The 20,592-nt window shown below is 38.9% G+C and overlaps 1 protein-coding gene across 1 annotated transcript in view; it reads right to left on the minus strand.

Moving 5' to 3' along the window:
• Positions 1 to 649: 649 nt before the first annotated feature.
• LOC110519945 (Krueppel-like factor 12) overlaps positions 650 to 20,592 on the minus strand; it is a 137,491-nt gene continuing 117,548 nt past the window's right edge. The window contains exons 5-6 of the mRNA XM_021596836.2: positions 15,346 to 15,503; positions 650 to 6,690 (exon numbers count right to left, since the gene is read on the minus strand). Of these exons, the coding sequence (XP_021452511.1) occupies positions 6,509 to 6,690; positions 15,346 to 15,503 (340 nt within the window). The 3' untranslated portion in view covers positions 650 to 6,508. The remainder of the gene's footprint in view (positions 6,691 to 15,345; positions 15,504 to 20,592) is intronic.

Raw genomic sequence — 20,592 nt, forward strand, 5'->3', positions numbered from 1 at the left:
GAAGAGGAGTGGGACAACATTCCACAGGCCACAATCAACAACCTGTTCAACTCTATGTGAAGGAGATGTGTTGCATTAGGCAAATGGTGGTCACACCAGATAGTGACTGGTTTTCTGATCCACGCCACTACTGTTCAAGATAGAGACCCCAAACCAACTTTCACGTGTTATTCTATTCTTCATGGAAATGTACTTCTCTCATTTAAATCATCTTTCTCCAAAACATTTGTATATTGTCCCATACAATAATCTGTACTGTTCATTTTTTCTATATTTGTTTTTTATAAACATATATTTTTAAAATATTTGGCATTCCTACTGCAATCCTGCCTCGAACCCGACCGACCCCGACTTTGAATACAACTGCCTGTGTGGACACTTGGACAGATGATTCAACGCCCAACAAAGATCATTGCCCATTTTATCATTACATTCAAGGACATACTGTATTACAATTTTGGCGATAAAATTAGCTCTGATAGCTGTGCACAACTTTTTATAGCTATCATTCGGAATGACTCTCCTAATACTAAACTTTGGTTTCTGAATGCCAGCAAATGTGAGTAGCGCACTCAAATGTCCCTGTGAAATCAACACCACATGCTAACCACAACAGCCTCACGTCTAAATGAGTTCTGATACGACCGTGTTACATACAAAATGTAACTTTATTAACCTTCATGCCTCAGTTCATATTAATATACATTATGTTTGAACTCGGTTTCATTTCACAGCTCCATCCATATCAAGAATATTGACAGAATATTTAGACAACTTTTGAAGAACAGAAAAGAAAGAACAGAAGAAAGAAAAAGAATGAGAAAAACACTTGTTATTTCTACCTTTGAAAAACATTGGGATTCCAAATCTGTTCGTAGAATTCCTTGAACTAGGGTCTCCCTTTGAAACATTGTGGGGCAGTAACTCAACTTTACTGTAAGAATGAAAAGCTCTGAATAAATTTACAATACAGGCACTATACATAAATACAGGAACAACAATTACTGTACATAATAGCAGTAAGCTTGAAACAAAGGCATTCGCATCACTAAATAATTATTCAAAAGCAGATAAAAGAAACACATAATTTAAACAGAAATTAAATTAATATTGAACGCATACAGATATAAGTGTAATCAAAATTATTTCACAGGGTGCTCCCCAAGGGTTGGTATTCCGGCTTTTACACATTCAATAGAGCTTTCCCTGTGAACCACAATACATTCAACACTGTGTAAAATCAGTTATATCAAATGGCTCTTCTGTGCTTTTGCATGCTGCAATATGATTATGAAAAAATGAAAGTAGTTGCACAAATAACCAGTATCAGAGAGGTCAAAACCCAAATGATGACGATAAAATAATTCAATTCTTTAAGCGAGGTTTTCAAGAAAATGCATCCATGCAAATCATATTCAGCTTCCATGGGAGATTAATACAGCATGTAAAAGGCTGGTATGGGGATACTGTATTGAAACAATGTGGTAAGGCTCAGTGCATTGAATATAAACTGAAAATGGGAGGTGGCCTGTTTGCATAATGGTTTCAGAGTTGATGTGCTTTTATTTTTTACGAATACTTCTCTGGCTGAGTATCAATTCAAAGGTCTATTATTTGAATTAATATGACATATAGTTTCAAGTGGATGCTATAGTTGTGAAATAGTTTTGAAGTGGATGCTTTTCAGAGATTTGCTGTGATAGGAGGCACTATTCATTATTGCATAAGTTTGACCCTGCTTACCATTACAAAAGGATGCTTGTAAAAGGTTTTCATAATGCTAAAGGGGAGTGGTATTGCATGCATACAATAAGCCTCTGTGTACACTTGCAAAATATTAGTTAACTTTCAAGTGAAGTTAAAAAATAAAAAAAATAACTATGCTATTGTGAATTAAACCCTGAATAAAATAGTTTGATATAATGTTGATATGAATCTGCACTTCTAATTGTAAGATTGTTCAATTGAACATGGCTGGGGGGAGAATAACGTATTTGTGTTTGATCTATACAGCAGTTATCTGATAAAATGTTTGACAATATTTATATGGAAACCTTCTCTTGTTTTGAGAAAGAAAACAATCACAAACCAAAATGCTAAATGGCAAATTTCTGACACCACGTTTGATCATTTATATGAGTATTTTAGATAACAACATTGTTTATTATCAATAGCTCCATTGTACTGTATATCAAATCAGATAAATGAGTGTCTCTGAAAAAGACTTTACATGTATAAATGTATTTGCTATTGTCTAATAATGAAAAGCCCTATTTTTTTTATGTATATACAGACTGTAGAACTGAGTTATACTTTTTATTTATTTCCACTATCACATATTTTACAAAATTTCAATATATATATATATTTACAGAAAATTGTTATATGCAAGATGAAGTGCCCCTCATTTCAGAAAAGTACAGTATATGAATAATAAAACATGTTGATAATTATTAATATGTATCAATGGATTTAACATTTCAAATGAATTCATTTAAAAACTATACTTCATAACAAACAAGGTGCTGATGATATGCTTGAGCCAAAAAAGGCAATACAATTGTAAATATTCACATGTACACAAACAACATATACTGTAGCAACATAATATGACATACATTATAATACTTCATAATACCAAAAGGGAAAGAGACAAATTGGGCATGTTTCTGCAAAATACATTTTTGTTTCAGGTAAGGATGTGGTTTTGAATTCTAGTACAGGACCACTACGCTGGTGTGTCTGTGTGTGTTATTAAAGTCACTGAGCATATTCTGTCCTTCTGAAATGTGCTCCTGAAACTGTAAGCGGGGATCCAGCTAAAACCTCTGTGTATAAAATGCAAGTTGTAAAAATACTTTGAACTAATACAGTTATCATACATGTGGGATTCTGTTATGAACGGCTTTGATAATGATAAACACCATCAGATCTGTGTCACGTAATTGCAAAAAGTGAAATCTGATAAATTCGCTGATAGGAAAAGCTGACAATATTGCTTTCATGTATCTCAGAAAGATTTATGTAGTGTTATTTGTATGTCCATAGGCATCTATTTCCAACCGGCTGGATAAATTGGTAATTTAAAGTTGACGTCAAACAACCTGCAAAACATAAGTGGTTGATGTCATAGCTAAGACTAAATAGAAGTTGAGCCATATTTTTATTTTTATAATACCCCAGTTACAGTGCCTTTCAAAAGTATTGAGATCCCTTGGATTTTATTGTCTCAACAATCTACACAAAATACTCTGTAATGTCAAAGTGGAAGATACATATATTTATTTATTTTATTGTTCAAAAGAAATAAAGGAAATATAGTCATTGCGTATGTATTCAGCTCCCTGAGTCCATAAAAAACACATTTGACAACAACTACAGCTGCGAGTCTTCTTGGGTAAGTCTCTAAGAGCTATGCACACCTGGATTGTGCAATATTTGCCAATTATTATGTTCAAAAAGCAATTTTCAAGTCATGCCTTACTATTTCAAGTAGATTAAAGTCAAAACTGTGACTTGGCCACTTAGGAATAAACACTGTTTTCTTGGTAAGCAACTCCAGTGTAGATTTGGCCTTGTGTTGTAGGTTTTTGTGCTGCTGAAAGGTGCATTCCAGTGTCTGGTGTAAAGCAGACTGAAGAAGGTTTTGCTCCAGGATTTTGACTGTGTATAGCCCTATCCCATTTCTTTCTATAGCCCTATCCCATGATTCAGCCACTACCAAGCTTGAAAATAAGGAGACAGTTACTCAGTGATGTGTTGGATTTGCCCCAAAATAGGGCTTTGCATTTAGGCCAAAAACTGTATTCATTTGCCGTGTTTTATTCAAGTATTATATTATTTTGTATATTTGTGTTAATCTTTTCACTCTATCATTTAGGTCATTATTTGTTGATCATCTGCTAAATATGTGTATGTGACCAATACAATTTTATTTGATCCATCCTCAGTTCTCTCCCATCACAGCCATTAAACTCTGTAGCTGTTTTAAAATCCACAATGGTCTGATGGTTAGATACCTGAGTAGTTTCATTCACATCCTGCAGCTCAGTTCAGAATAATTACTTTTTCTTTGGGGTGCCTAGGTGGTTTAATACATGATGCACAGCATAATTATGAACTAGACCATGCTTAAAGAGCTAGTCCATGTCTGATTTGTTATTATTACCCACCTACAAATGAGGCTTTCGAAAATCTTCCTGGACTTTGTAGTTGACTATGTGCTTTAAATACAATACTTGTCTGAGGGACCTTACAGATGTTGTATGGGGGACAGAGGAAGGGTTAGTCCTTTAGAAATCATGTCAAACCCTATTATTTCACATAGAGTGAGTCCATATACATGTGATTAGTTAAGCCAAACTCTACTCTTGAACTAATTTAGGCTTGCCTAAACAAAAGGGTCTGAACATTTATGAAATGACTATATTTTATTAATAAAAAAAATGACATTACAGAGTTTTGTATGTATACGGTTGACAAAAAAAATGCAATTAAATCCATTTTAATTCGACTTTGTAACACAATAAATTTGAAGAAATCCAAGGGGTCCGAATACATTTGTAAGGCAGCCTACAGCTGTAAATCTACGGCTATATAAAAATCTCTATATTGCCATAGATCTCTTTTTGATCCATGTACAGAGACTGATCAAAATGTGGTTTTACTGTGTTGAATAACCTTTTACTCTGAGATATGGTAGATGAGACAGTAGAAACCGTATTATGGATATCTGTCATTGAGGGACATGCAAGACAAATTGCAAGGAAAGGTAGACCTGAAGCTGGATCTGAAAACCTCACATCATGTTTGGTGTATGTATGACTAAAAAAGACACCGCTCTCTCGCAAACCGCCAGACAAAGCTACAGGGCCAACTGTCTGTGTGCATCGTGTACTACAGTATGTAGAAAAGAGAAGGGGAGATTTTGTTCCAAGTTTCACAAACTGTTCATGAATACATTTTTAAAAACCTGTTCCTCCTCAACCGCCCATCCTTAATGTGACATTTTCCAAACTGTTTACAGTGAGCTTGCCTAGAATCTTTGTGCTGTAGTTACAAACCCAGTAGAAATATAGAAATTTGTACTATAGAGTATGAAGTGGCACTGGTAGAAATATATCTGTAACAGAGGAATTTAGGGTCATTTTGGGTATCAGCAACCAGAACAAGGATACAAGAACAACATTTCCCTGTTCTGAATGTATTGCTTTCCAATTGAACTAGAGTAACCGAGTAAGCCCTCTGAACTGAAGCAAATATGCTTTACCTATAGACTACTAACACACAGATGATCACAATGCCAATCCCTTTCACTGAAAATACCAGGGATATGAAACAAAATCCTTGAATATTATGGAATCATCATATGTGTGAATCTGTAAGGTGCTTCAAAGTTGTTTTCACATACCGGTTATGTTCATTAGATTTTTCATTGTACATTGGGGTGTGGATTGATGTTTCTTTGTGAAATGTATCAAAAGCAGGCATACACAGCAAGATACAATAAACTGAAAACAATAAAAGTCTCCATATTAAAACTATATTTACCCAATGAGATTGCACTTTACTGATTGCTAATCACTGCACAAAATGCACCAATAAAGTTTTTTAAAGAAAAAGTTCAGAAGAGGCTCAAGGTGATGAGCCTCAATGTGGTTGGGTCGATCTCGTGTGTTAACAAGATGCATTGAATGAAAAACAAAACAAATAGCAAAAACAACTCTGCATCTATATCACTGGTACATTGAGATGCTCCGGATGCTTCTTAATCTAGAACACTGGTACTAGAACGTGTTCTTCAATACTGATTCTAGAACACTCAAACCAGTTTTTATAGGTACAACCTATGTGTGGATGGCACCCTCTGGTGACGGGTTGTCCTGAAACACAGAGATGCAGGAAGCTACTATACGGCGGGAACTGTGCAACAATACTTTCCATAGGCAAATTGGAATCTGTGTCTTTTAATTCCATTGTCCAATCCAAGGCCCTATGCTTCAAAACACATGCATACAGCCCTTCCATCCAGTCATCCAGCCATCCAATCCATAGAGTTCTTTCACATTATAGACGCTAGAAAAGCAGCCATTTTGAACAATATAACCAAAACAAAGACACCAAATTCCTTCCAAATGAACGAAGAACATCCCTCCAAAAAAACTCAGAAGTGAAACCATTTAAGAACAGTGCTAGGAAAAAAGACAGATTGTCGTAAAAACTCCAAAATGACCACTAAAGAGCCTTCTCCGGTTCCAACCCTCCTCAGTCAGTGAGGATCCAGAACCGACCCTGTTTTTGTTTTGCTCTGTGGACAGACAGACACCATTCTGTGCTTTTCGCTCCGCTCTTCCCACTGCCTCACGGAAAGACAACAGTGTGTGTCCAGTCCAGCTGAACCACATTGAGGGAGAGACCCCGCTCCCCCCTGCGGCGATATGTGTGTGTGTGTGTGTGTGTAAATGTGTGTTTCTGCTTCATCTGATGACATCGTCACCCTGAAACTGTCTCACACCAGCATGTGTCTCCGTCGGTGCAGGGCCAGGTGGTCCGAACGGGAGAAGCTGCGGTCACAGTCTGCACACTTGAAGGGCTTGATGCCTGTGTGTTTCCGGTAGTGGCGAGTCAGCTCGTCAGAGCGGGCGAACTTCCACGTGCAGCCATCCCAGGTGCATTTGTATGGCTTCTCACCTGGACAGGTCAACACAAACAGACAGAAACAGAGACTGGGTGAAACTGTGACTTTCACAACATACAATTTGTGTGCATTCGCTATTGTATTGGCTAATTATTTGCCCATGTTCTACTAAAACAGTCTTATAATATGCTTGGAAAGTGTAGACATCACAAGCATCAAAAAGTAAACTGTTTTGGAGACACTTGGCAGGTTTCCATTGGCCCAGGTTTATTCAACAAAAGTTTTTAAAAAACAACAATATTGAAAGAAGTAATGGAAACGGCAGCTATGGGAGAAATGTTCTAAAGATTGACAACAATTTTATCTGCTAGACAGGGGTGGATTTTTCTTTTGTCTATCTTTCTTTATAGTGACAAATCATGACGGAAATTGTGTTTTTCAAATAAATGAGACTTTCTGAATAATTTTTAAGCTGTATGTAAATAAATCTCCACTCCAAATGTAATTCTAAATGCAACTTCTTGCTAAAAATCAATATCTTTGCAGGATAAAGATTCTCCTGATTTTCAAGAATGCCTGAATTGCTTTGCTTTGCTTTTCTGGGTGGCTTGATGAACTTTTCACCATCCAATTATTTCAGATATACAGGAGTGCAAGTTTCACCACAAAAAGGACCATGGTGATACACTGACATGTGAAAATGTTTAGAATATGTCAAATATAAGTAAATACTTGCATTCTATCCATGCTGGCTTCTGGGGGCTACCTCCCTGGTACATGGTAGGAGCAAAGGCCTGTAGGCTGTCGCACAATTTTTCTAAACTGATGATGGAAAAACTTCAACCACTTATTCTTCTAGTCATTTTTTTTTTAGGTGTGACCTCATTACTTCCAGCTGTTTTTATCAACACAAGACAGTTCAATGTAATTCAGTGATGTGTATAAAACCTGGATGAAGCCACCGCACAGCCATCTTGTTACTTCTCCTCCATTGTAGAAACAGATTTTGGAAGCTATAGAAATGCATTTTTGAAAGTCTAGATTTTGAATGTCTAGGTTTTGACGCATTTATTCTATTACAAACACCTTAATGCATACTTTTAAATTATATTATGTTAGCTAAACATACAAATAGTAAATGAAAGCATTTTCCTTAAATTATATATTGTTTGTTCTAATGCAAAAAAATGCTTAAACTACATATAACGCTGTCCTTGAAACATTTCATTAAAATACTGTAGAATTCCATTCATTCCTATGGATTACTTCTCTTACTAGGGAGTGGCAATGTGGTCGACCAGTGGCTTCAAAGCCTCTCAATGGCCTATACATTGCATCAGCAATCCAAGGTTTGTATACATCATTGATGGAAACTCACTGTAGATGCAAACTTCCAAAATGTATTAAAAAGAAAATCACTGGACAACTTCCCACCTCAGAGGAAGTTGCCGCAACTATTTTGAGTAATTCGTAAACTCTCGTTTAGGTCCCACTTCGAGGACTGACACAGGCTGCTAATACATATTCAGGAATTGGGGGTGGGAACGTTGTGGTGATTTTCACATGCAGCAGAGAAACAACAACAAATAGGGAACTGACAGACAGCTGTCAGTGTAACTTGCTAGTATGCTAACTTTAGCTAGCTAATGAAAGTTATGCATGCACCCTTTCAGTTAAGATAGTCATACTTTAAGTCAGGTGAAAATAATTATTTCAGAAAAAGACTACCAGCCTACCTGTCAAGAAATGAGTCTCAGGTAAACCGTTTCTATACAAGTTGTTGACATGTTGAGGGTTGACATTTGTCTGATTCTTGCTGTTTGATTATTTTATTTGATTCCAGGCGTCATTCAATTTTGGACATGCACACGGACATAAACAAATAGCTATATTTTTTGTTCTCTCTTATCATTTCAGCATGCTAGCTAGCTATAGTATATATATCAATGCATCATCTAAATTGTGGCAATGAATCTGCCGTAGAAATAGAAACAATATAAGCTCCGGTAATGTGGAAAGCTTAGCTTTTGAACATTTGGAGTATGTTTTGAAACAATGGCCGAATTTGTTTTGCATTGAACGGTGCATTGAACATGTTTGTGTGGAGAATTTCTTTAGGATCAATTAAAATGGTTCTAAAATGCAATCATATCATGAAATTTCAACATGTATAAAACATATATATATGAATGTATATGTACACTAGCTCCAAAATAAGGACATGCTTGGATGCCAGGTGGTCGTGTATATCGATGACATCCTGGTCTACTAGGCTACCTTGGAGGATCACATCGCTCATGTCCGAGTAGTCCTGGAATGCCTCCTGGCTAACTAACTGTTTGTCAAGGCAGAGTAGTGCCAGTTTCATCAGGGAGAGTGTGCCCGATTCCTGCCATGGGCGGAGTACACCCAGAATTCATTACGTCACTCCTCGACCGGGCTGACTCCGTTCCAATGTGTTCTGGGTTTTCAGCTGGCCATGGCTGTGCCAGACCGAAGCTCCTGCGGTGGATGAATGGTTTAGGCACGGAGAATAATTGTGGAGCGACTCCAGCGCACCATCCACAGTCAGAAGGAGGACGCAGACTGCCATCGAAGTGAGACTCACGTTTTCCATCCTGGGGATCGTGCCTGTCTCTCTACCAGGAAACTCTAACTCCGCCTGCCTTGCAAGAAGCTGAGCCTCCGGTTTGTAGGGCCGTTCACGGTTCACCAGAGGGTCAACGAGGTGACATATAGGTTACAGCTTCCCAGTGACTCCCACATCTCATCTTTTCATGTCTCCTTTTTCAGGCCGGTGGTTCCCCTGGCTGATGCTGTCCCCCACAACACCGATCCGCCCCCCTGGACGTTGAAAGGACATCCCACCTATATCGTCAGATCCTTACTGGACTCCCGATGTCATGGGGGTTGGCTCCAGTACCTGGTGGACTGGGAGGGATACGGACCCGATGTTGGGGAGCGGTGTTGGGTTCCGGTGGTGGACATTCAGGATCCCAACATTATCATGATTTCCATCTTCGCCCGGACAGTCCCGCTCCTCATCCTCAGGGCCGTCATGTTTACTCCCATTCCTCCCATCAAATCAAATCAAATGGTATGGGTCACAAACACATGGTTAGCAGATGTTAATCAGAGTTTAGCGAAATGCTTGTGCTTCTGATTCCGACCGTGCAGAAATATCTTATACACAGGAATGAATAAGAATATGTACATATAAATATATGGATGAACGATGGCCGAACGGCATAGGCAAGATGCAGTAGATGAAATAGAGTACAGTATAAACATATGAGATGAGTAATGTAGGGTATGTAAACATTAAATAAAGTTGCATTGTTTAATTAAAACCTGTTACGGATAGGGGGCAGCAATTTCACTTTGGATGAATTGCGTGCCCATAGTGAACTGCATCCTACTCTGTCCTAGATTGCTAATAATATGTTATTATTACTATTGGATAGAAAACACTATGAAGTTTCTAAAACTGTTTGAATTATGTCTGTGAGTATAACAGAACTCATAGGGCAGGCAATCTTCCAAACAGGAAGTGGAAATTCTGAAGGTGTGTCTAATTTTAAGTCATCGCCTATTCACTTCCAAAAAAAGATATGGATCTGTTAGCACTTCCTACACCTTCCACTAGATGTCAGCATTCAGTAGAACGTGGAATGAACATCCTGGTTTAAATTTTGACTGAATGGGAGGGGAATGAGTCACTGTCCTGGCAGAATGCCATTTCCTGGTTGCGCAATTGTCTCTTGATATCACCTGCGTTCCATTTGACTGCAGACGAAAACGAATGCTCCGGTTGGAACGTTATTGGATATATATGAAAATAACATCCTGAAGATTGATTCTCTACTTAGTTTGAACAGTTTATTCGACCTGGAATATATCTTTTTGAAGTTTTTGTCCGAGTTCGCCTGGACCAGAGTCAGCTTTTGGGTACGTGAGCTGAAAGTGGTAGCAAATGCAGCTAATTGGACACTAGTAATGAACGTTATGGAACAAAACAACGATTTATTGTGGAACGTGGACTCCTTGCACTGTATTCTGATGAAAGATCATCAAAGGTAAGGGAATATTTATGATGTGATTTCGTATTTCTGTTGACTCCAACATGGCGGAGAAATATATTTACGTCTTAGCGCCGTTTTAGATTATTGCATGGTACGGACACCGACAGGGCTGGGTTTTTTTTGTAATCCGTGATTGACTGTACACCCTGCCACATACGTCTCATGTCTGAGCTGTTGACTCTACTTTGTCTCTATACTGACACTTAGCTTGTTTGATTGCCTTGCGGAGGGAATAGCTACACTGTTTGTGTTCGGTCATGTTTGTATTTCCGGTCACCTTGCCATGATTAAAAGCAGTGGTTCACGATTTCACTTTTGCGCAAATGCTGCCATCAAACCACAGTTTCTGGTTGGGACCAGAATGACCATATGATCGAAGCAATCAGATTGGTCGGACCAGCGTTGAACAGACCTGAGCATGGGCTTTTCCTGTTTTAGTTTCTGTCTATAGGCTGGGAGCAACAAAATAGAGTCGTGGTCAGATTTGCAGAAAGGAGGGCATGGGAGGGCTTTGTATGCATCATGGAAGTTTCAGTAGCAGTGATCCAGAATTTATCCAGCCCGGGTCGCGCATTCGATATGCTGATAAAATGTTGAAGTTTTCAGATTAGCCTTGTTAAAATCCCCAGCTACAATAAATGCTGTCCCAGGATATGTGGTTTCCAGGTTACATAGAGTCCAATGAAGTTATTTCAGGGCTGTCCATGTGTCTGCTTGGGGAGGATATACATGGCTGTGATTATAATCTAAGAGAATTCTCTTGGTAGAAAATGCGGTCAACATTTGATTGTGAGGAATTCTAGGTCAGGTGAACAAAAGTTCCTGTATGTTGTTTTGATCACACCACGACTCGTTAATCATAAGGCATTCTTCTTCCCCGCCCTTCTTCTTACCAGAGAGATGAGATGTTTGTTTCGGTGTTCGACGGCGCCAGTTTACTAAGCACCGGTCCTGGCAACCATCATCAATTATTTTGCGCACCTGCGCTTCATCATGAGCCACACCTGCACTCCATTACCTCACTCATTAATTCCCTTTTATCTGGCACTCCCTTAGCATCATTCCCCAGGCAGTATTGTTCATGTGTTTCATGTCAAGACGTTACTCCTAGGTTGTATCGTTCTTTGTTGTATTAAACTGACCTGCTTCTCGACTCCCATTGTTTACGTTGCAGGTTTAGTGAATGATTTGTCCCAAATACAATGCATTTAGTTTTAGAAATATTTAGGACAAATGCATTTATTGCCACCTATTCTGAAACTGACTGCAGCTCTTTGTTAAAACTTCTTAGTGATCCCTTCACGCACCAATCCCGTTAACGGGATTGATTTGACAACAACCAGTGAAATAGCAGCGCGCCAAATTCAAAAACAGAGTACTCATAATAATAATTCATAAATCATTCAAGTGTTACACATTGGTTTAAAGATTAACTTCTTATTAATCCAACCACAGTGTCAGATTTCAAAAAGGCGTTACGGCAAAAGCAGACCACGCTTTTATCTGACGACAGTACCCCATCAAACAAACACATGAAAATAATAATTCAAACCGCACAAAAGTCAGCAATAATGATATAATTCATGCCTTACCTTTGAAGAGCTTCTTCTGATGGCACTCCAATATGTCCATTAAACATCACAAATGGTCCTTTTGTTTGATAAATTCTGTCATTATATCCCCAAAATGTTCATTTATTTGCCGGTTTTGATTCCGAAAACACACCGGTTCCAACTCGCGCAACATGACTACAAAGTATCTAATAAGTTACCTGTAAACTTGATCCAAACATTTCAAACAACTTTCCTAATCCAACTTTAGGTATTTTTAAGTGTAAATAATCAATAAATTTAAGACGGAATAATACCGAACAAAAACAAAGTGGAGCGAGCTTTCAGGTTGTGTGCCCCAACCACAACAGTACACTTGGTTATCCACCCAGATAGGAAATGGCTACTTCTTCATTTCTCAAAGGAAAAACATCAACCAATTTCTAAAGACTGTTGACATCTAGTGGAAGTGATAGGAACTGCAAGCAAGTGCCTTAGAAATCTAGATCCACATAGAAAGACCATTGAAAAGAGGCTGACCTCAAAAAACACTTTCCTGGATGGTTTGTTCTCGGGGTTTCGCCTGCTAAATAAGTTCTGTTATTTTCTTGACGCACCCATCCCGTTAGCGGGATCGTTTTCATCAACATCCACTCAATTACAGAGCGCCAAATTCAAATTAAATTACTAAAAATATTAAATGTTCATGATATCACTAGTGCAATATAGTAAAACTCAGTTTAGCTTGTTGTTAATCCACCTGGTGTGTCAGATTTTAATAAAGCTTTTCGGCTAAAGCTATCCAAGCGTTTATGTAAGCACATCTCTCTCAGTAGACAAAATATTACAAACAGCTAGCAGCCAAGTAGATTGGTCACAAAAGTCAGAAAAGCAATAAATTAAATCGCTTACCTTTGATGATCTTAGGATGTTTGCACTCACGAGACTCCCAGTTACACAATAAATGTTCCTTTTGTTCCATAAAGATTATTTTTATATATCCAAAATACCTCCATTTGTTTGGCGCATTATGTTCAGAAATCCACAGGCTCGAGCGGTCACGACATCGCAGACAAAAATTCCAAATAGTATCTGTAAAGTGCGTAGAAAGATGTAAAATGTTTCTTATAATCAACCCTCAGGTTGTTTTTACAATATAAAATCGATAATATGTCAACCGGAATGTAGCTTCTTCCATAGGAGAGAGAGAGAAAATGGCTGATGCTCATGAAAAACTCAGCCATCCACTGACGAAATGGGTTCTTTCTCGCTCATTTTTCAAAATAAAAGCCTAAAACTATATCTAAAGACTGTTCACAGCTTTAGGAAGCCATAGGAAAAGGAATCTGGTTGATATCCCTTTAAATGGAGGCATGGCATCCAATGGAACAGAGAGCTTTCAGGAAAAACAGCACTTCCTTGTTGGATTTTCCTCAGGTTTTCGCCTGCAATATCAGTTTTGTTATACTCAATGTTCTGACAGTTTTAGAAACTTTAGAGTGTTTTCTATCATAATCTGACAATTATGTATATATTCTAGTTTCTGGGCCTGAGAAATAGGCAGTTTCAAATGGGTATGTTTTTTTAGCCAAAAACGAAAATAATGCCCCCTACACTCAAGAAGTTATACTCACAGACATCATTTTAACAGTTTTTAAAACTTTAGAGTGTTTTCTATCCAAATCTATCAATTATATGTAGCAGGCAGTTTACTTTGGGCACACTTTTCATCCGGACGTGAAAATAGTGCCCCCTAGCCTTAATACGTTTAAGTGTTGGAGTGATTTATCTCGCTGTAGAAGCTTACATGTATAGTGTTGAGTCATCTGCATACATAGACACACTGGCTTTACCCAGTGGCAGGTAATTAGTATAGATTTTAAAAAGTAAGAGGCCTAGACAGCTGCCCTGGGGAATGTCTGATTACACCTGGATTACGTTAAAGAAGCTTCCATTACATAACACCCTCTGTATTCTCTTTATCCGCAATATATCAGGGGCATTAAGCCAGAATACGCTTTTTTCCAGCAGCAGACTATGATTGAAAATGTCAAAAGACGTTTTTCAAAGCTTTTCCAAAATTTCCAAAATTATGGAAAATCTATCGTGACCGATTTATGGGTCCTTGAAGCAAATTTGTTCATCATGAGGAAAGAGTCTCTAGGTCAAACGGGGCGACAAATATGAGGGTTTAAGTAAGACTACTTATAACAGCAGTCTCACTTAAGTCTTCTAGGACAATCTGTGCAATTCTTTTTGACCAAGTTACTCATGGCATCTAGTTTCTGTGTGCCAAATTAGTAAAAATGTTACCAATCTATGCTTCAGTTATTTAACCAAGTTAAGATTTTTTGGGGTGAAATTATAGAATAACAATAGGTAGCAGCATCGTGTATAGTTAAATGTGTTTGTGCATGTGTGATGGTTTGTGTATGTATGTGTGGGGTCAACGTGTGTGTGTGTGTGTGTGCGCGAGAGTAACAGTGTAAGTGTGTGAATAGAGTTTGTGCTGCCATGTCAATAACATGTCTCAAAAAATGTGCTATTGTGACCAGCAAAGTCAGACTAGATCTAAAGCTATATTCAACGTTTTTCTAGGTTCCCAGGATGTCGGGAGATGGCTTCAATATCGGTCACTAGAGGCAATGGTGAGCGCTATTACCATCAAGTAGGCTCGCGGCTTGCTATGGCGTAGTGGACGGGGATGGTAGATGGGTATAAGCTCCAACTCAGAGAATCACAGTTTCAATCCCAGTAATAGGCACTCATTTTTTATATTTTTGCTTTAACCCTATACCAAACCTTATCCCTATCTTAACTATTCAGAACTAATGCTTACATTTAACGGTCAAATTCAAAGTTTATCGACAAACGTTGAATACTGCAGTCAGAACGTGAGATCTTGTTGCTTGTGAAGAACCTTACACGTGTATTCACTTTCCATGCTTATTTGAGCGAGGGAAATAATTTGATTCAGGAAGATAGTGAGACATATACTTTAATTGATGAAGACAACTGTAATGAGTTGGTGAAGCCACACACACACACACACACACACACACACACACACACTGACCTGTGTGCGTCCTCCGGTGTGCTTTTAGATGGGAGCTCTTGGTGTAGACCTTATTGCAGCCCTCAAAGTCACACCTGTGGATGCGTCTCTTCTTGGAGTCTGGCGACTCTGACCTCTGAGGGCGCCGTATGCTCTCAATACTGAATGGTGACATGGAACTGCAACAGGAGAGGAAGAGGTGGCTCATTACAATTTAGCACACTTAGCATTTTCAGCATCTTTCATTTATATTATTAGTTTGGATATCAACAACTGTATGATCCATTCTTAATGGGCAAAACCCAACATGAAACTATGTATGCATTGACTATTGTAATTCCATCAATGGTGTCATTCATGTATATTAAGATTCCTTATAATACAAAAAGGAGTCTATACTCAACATTTGGTGGACAATGTGGACTCAAACATTTTGAAGTATGAAAATCACTAAAATAATATTTAGATTTTTCAAGCTCTTCTTTCTCTTGTAGGCTTTGTCATGTACACTTACACTACAATAGCATTGTACTTTTATGTAATGTAATTATGTTACATATAACATATTTCAACATCCCCCAAGCTCCATGTTCTTCACTAGAAATTCAAGGAAATAGATTCAAGATCAAATTTCACATTTTATTACATGTTCAATCTGAGAAATTGTGAAAGAATTTCAATGGCCTTTAGATGGTGCTCTAGCACCTTGGTAGAAACCACTACAAGGCACAGGAAACTGGATGAGGTAAGACTGTTATTTTTACCATTCCCATTGATTTATCAATCATCAAAAGACAATGTCATATCTATTTTTTTCCATGCAGTTCAATGAACATAATTTCTGTTGAGTTGTTTATATTGTATCAATATAACTGGTCATGACATTTCGTTTCAAATTAGTAGTACACTGGGGGGGATACAGGAGAACGAGGAGCAGCCAAAGTCTATTTGGGGGCTAGGAAGAGGAAGGAGAAAAGGAACAAGAAGAGCAGTCACAGTGTCACATCTGTTTTTTTCTGTAGGGGTGCATAACAGTGCTCTTTCGAGGTTGGAAATGAGAAGAGGACAGAAGAGAGAGGGGAGGAGAGAGGGGAGCAGCAGTTGTGGCTGCTGGGGACCGGGGTAGGTGTTTTTGTGTGGTGGAGGAGCGAGGAGGCTTGGCCAGAGAGGCCCTCCGGTGAACTGTCTCAACCACCCGCCTCCCACTTCCTGTCTCGCTGATCCACCCACAATCTCGCACACACGCACACGCACACGCACACACACACACACACACACACACACACACACACACCTGTTGCTCTTGGCTAGCTGCCATGCTGGGGCCGTGGGGCTGAACAGGAAATGAGCTCATGGGTCAGATATGAGACTGAACTCCAGCTCTCCTCTCTCTCTCTCTATTTCTCCCTCTCTCTCTCTCTCTCTTTCTGTCCCTTGCTCTCTCTGCACCCTTCTTTCTCACTCAAACTAACTTCCACTCTCTCTGTTTCTCACTTTAGTTCCTCCCCCTCTTTCTTTCTCCCCCAAAGGTACACTTCTTCTGAGCAAAGAGGAGACTCAGTGTAGCAAACAACAGAACAACTATTGACACAATTAAGGTTCAGACTATTGGCAAACATACTGTACAATATAAACTGTACAGTACATAAACATAGTCAACACATACTCAGCCGAAACTGATTAACTCACTCAAAATGAAGTACACTGAGTATACTAAACATTAAGAATGCCTGCTTTTTCCATGACATAGACTGACCGGGTGAATCAATTTCAATCAGTGTAGATGAAGGGGAGGAGACAGGTTACATAATTATGTTTAAGCCCTGAGACAATTGAGACATGGATTGTGGATGTTTGCCATTCAGAGGGTGAATGGGCAAGACAAAATATTGAAGTGCCTTTGAACGTGGGATGGTGGTAGGTGCCAGGTGCACTGGTTTGTGTCAACAACTGCAACGCTGCTGTATCAAGTTTCCCATGTGTATCTATAATGGTCCACCACCCAAAGGACATCCAGCCAACTTGACACAACTGTGGGAAGCTTTGGAGTTAACATGGGCCAGCATCCCTGTGGATGGCTTTCGACACGTTGTGGAGTCCATGCCCTAACAAATTGAGGCTGTTCTGAGGGTAAAAGGGAGGGGTGCAACTCAATATTAGGAAGGTGTTCCTAATGTTCGGTATACTCAGTGTACAGTGCCTTGCGAAAGTCTTCGCCCCCCTTGAACTTTGCAATCTTTTGCCACATTTCAGGCTTAAAACATAAAGATATAAAACTGTATTTTTTGTGAAGAATCAGCAACAAGTGGGACACAATCATGAAGTGGAACGACATTTATTGGATATTTCAAACTTTTTTAACAAATCAAAAACTGAAAAATTGGGCGTGCAAAATTATTCAGCCCCCTTAAGTTAATACTTTGTAGCGCCACCTTTTGCTGCGATTACAGCTGTAAGTCGCTTGGGGTATGTCTCTATCAGTTTTGCACATCTAGAGACTGACATTTTTTGGTTGGATGGAGAGCATTTGTGAGCATTTGTGAACAGCAGTTTTCAGTTCTTTCCACAGATTCTCGATTGGATTCAGGTCTGGACTTTGACTTGGCCATTCTAACACCTGGATATGTTTATTTTTGAACCATTCCATTGTAGATTTTGCTTTATGTTTTGGATCATTGTCTTGTTGGAAGACAAATCTCCGTCCCAGTCTCAGGTCTTTTGCAGACTCCATCAGGTTTTCTTCCAGAATGGTCCTGTATTTGGCTCCATCCATCTTCCCATCAATTTTAACCATCTTCCCTGTCCCTGCTGAAGAAAAGCAGGCCCAAACCATGATGCTGCCACCACCATGTTTGACAGTGGGGATGGTGTGTTCACGGTGATGAGCTGTGTTGCTTTTACGCCAAACATAACGTTTTGCATTGTTGCCAAAAAGTTCAATTTTGGTTTCATCTGACCAGAGCACCTTCTTCCACATGTTTGGTGTGTCTCCCAGGTGGCTTGTGGCAAACTTTAAACAACACTTTTTATGGATATCTTTAAGAAATGGCTTTCTTCTTGCCACTCTTCCATAAAGGCCAGATTTGTGCAATATACGACTGATTGTTGTCTTATGGACAGAGTCTCCCACCTCAGCTGTAGATCTCTGCAGTTCGTCCAGAGTGATCATGGGCCTCTTGGCTGCATCTCTGATCAGTCTTCTCCTTATATGAGCTGAAAGTTTAGAGGGACGGCCAGGTCTTGGTAGATTTGCAGTGGTCTGATACTCCTTCCATTTCAATATTATCGCTTGCACAGTGCTCCTTGGGATGTTTAAAGCTTGGGAAATCTTTTTGTATCCAAATCCGGCTATAAACTTCTTCACAACAGTATCTCGGACCTGCCTGGTGTGTTCCTTGTTCTTCATGATGCTCTCTGCGCTTTTGACGGACCTCTGAGACTATCACAGTGCAGGTGCATTTATACGGAGACTTGATTACACACAGGTGGATTGTATTTATCATCATTAGTCATTTAGGTCAACATTGGATCATTCAGAGATCCTCACTGAACTTCTGGAGAGAGTTTGCTGCACTGAAAGTAAAGGGGCTGAATAATTTTGCACGCCCAATTTTTCAGTTTTTGATTTGTTAAAAAAGTTTGAAATATCCAATAAATGTCGTTCCACTTCATGATTGTGTCCCACTTGTTGTTGATTCTTCACAAAAAAATACAGTTTTATATCTTTATGTTTGAAGCCTGAAATGTGGCAAAAGATTGCAAAGTTCAAGGGGGCCGAATACTTTCGCAAGGCACTGTATATGAACTACCTAAAGGAAAATTGAGAAGCCTACTGTACTCCAACAATGACAGCAACTAACACATTCAGAGAATACACCTGAGTGGGGAAAGGGAATGGTGATCTAGGGATGAAAGGTAAGAAGAGAAGCGAAGAGAAGGATTTGAGGATTTACAGTGCAAACACTGAGCTCAGGGACATCCAGCAGGAGAGAGGAGGAGGATGTGCACTTTCCGACTTCTTCCCAAAGTGATTCCATGATTATTATATCATTTAGGACACTGAATCAAACAGATTCTAAAACAAAGGACGAAGGATGACTTCAGGTTGATCATAATTCTGTTTAGATTACAGATTTTGTGGGGGCTTTCGTAGGCCTACTGCTGCTGCTATTACTGTTACTGATACTTTTAGTCTGGTATTACATTTTTTTTCAATCGCTTTGGTGCAATTTCACAAGTATGTAATACATTTTCAAAACTCGAAAACAGATGAAAACTCTAAGCACATGTTCAATTGACTAAGTACAACACATAAAATCGTCACTTTTTCACCAAACTTAATCAGTGTTTCATCTAGAAATACGTGTTTCACACATTGCTATTGTTCATATAAAGGGATTGCCTTTCACAATGCATTACTCACATTACTTTTGATATGATTCTCTTTCAATTGGTTAACTTCTTGGTGACTGGGGGGCGGTATTGAGTAGCTTTGATGAATAAGGTGACCAGAGTAAACTGCCTGCTACTCAGCCATAAAAGCTAGAAAATGAATATAATTAGTATTTTTGGATAGATAACACTCTGAAGTTTCTAAAATTGTTTGAATGATGTCTGTGAGTATAACAGAACTCATATGGCAGGCGAAAACCTGAGAAAAATCCAACCAGGAAGTGGGAAATCTGAGGTTTGTAGGGTTTCAACTCATAGCCTATCGAAGATACAGTGGTATATTGGTCATGTTGCACTTCCTAAGGCTTCCACTAGATGTCAACAGTCTTTGTTTGATGCTTCTACTGTGACATGGGGCCGATTGAGAGGGGAATGAGCCAGGTGTCTGGCAGATTGCCACGAGCTCGTGATGCACGGTCATGTGAAAGTTAGCTTGCGTTCCATTGCTTTTCTACAGACAAAGGAATTCTCCGGTTGGAACGTTATTGAAGATTTATGATAAAAACATCCTAAAGATTGATTCTATACATCGTTTGACATGTTGCTGCACAATTGGATATTTCTTTGGCTGGTTTGGGCATTAAGCGCCGTACTCAGATTATGGCATGGCATGCTTTTTCCGTAAAGTTTTTTTGAAATCTGACACAGCGGTTGCATTAAGGAGAAGTTTATCTAAAGTTCCATGTGTAATAGTTGTATCTTTTATCAATGTTTATGATGAGTATTTCTGTAAATTGATGTGCAAAATCTGCAAAATCACTGCAAGTTTTGGAACTACTGAACATAACACGCCAATGTCAAATTTGATTTTTGCAT

Source organism: Oncorhynchus mykiss, chromosome 3 (assembly GCF_013265735.2).
Source record: "Oncorhynchus mykiss isolate Arlee chromosome 3, USDA_OmykA_1.1, whole genome shotgun sequence".
Taxonomy (NCBI): Eukaryota; Metazoa; Chordata; class Actinopteri; order Salmoniformes; family Salmonidae; genus Oncorhynchus; species Oncorhynchus mykiss.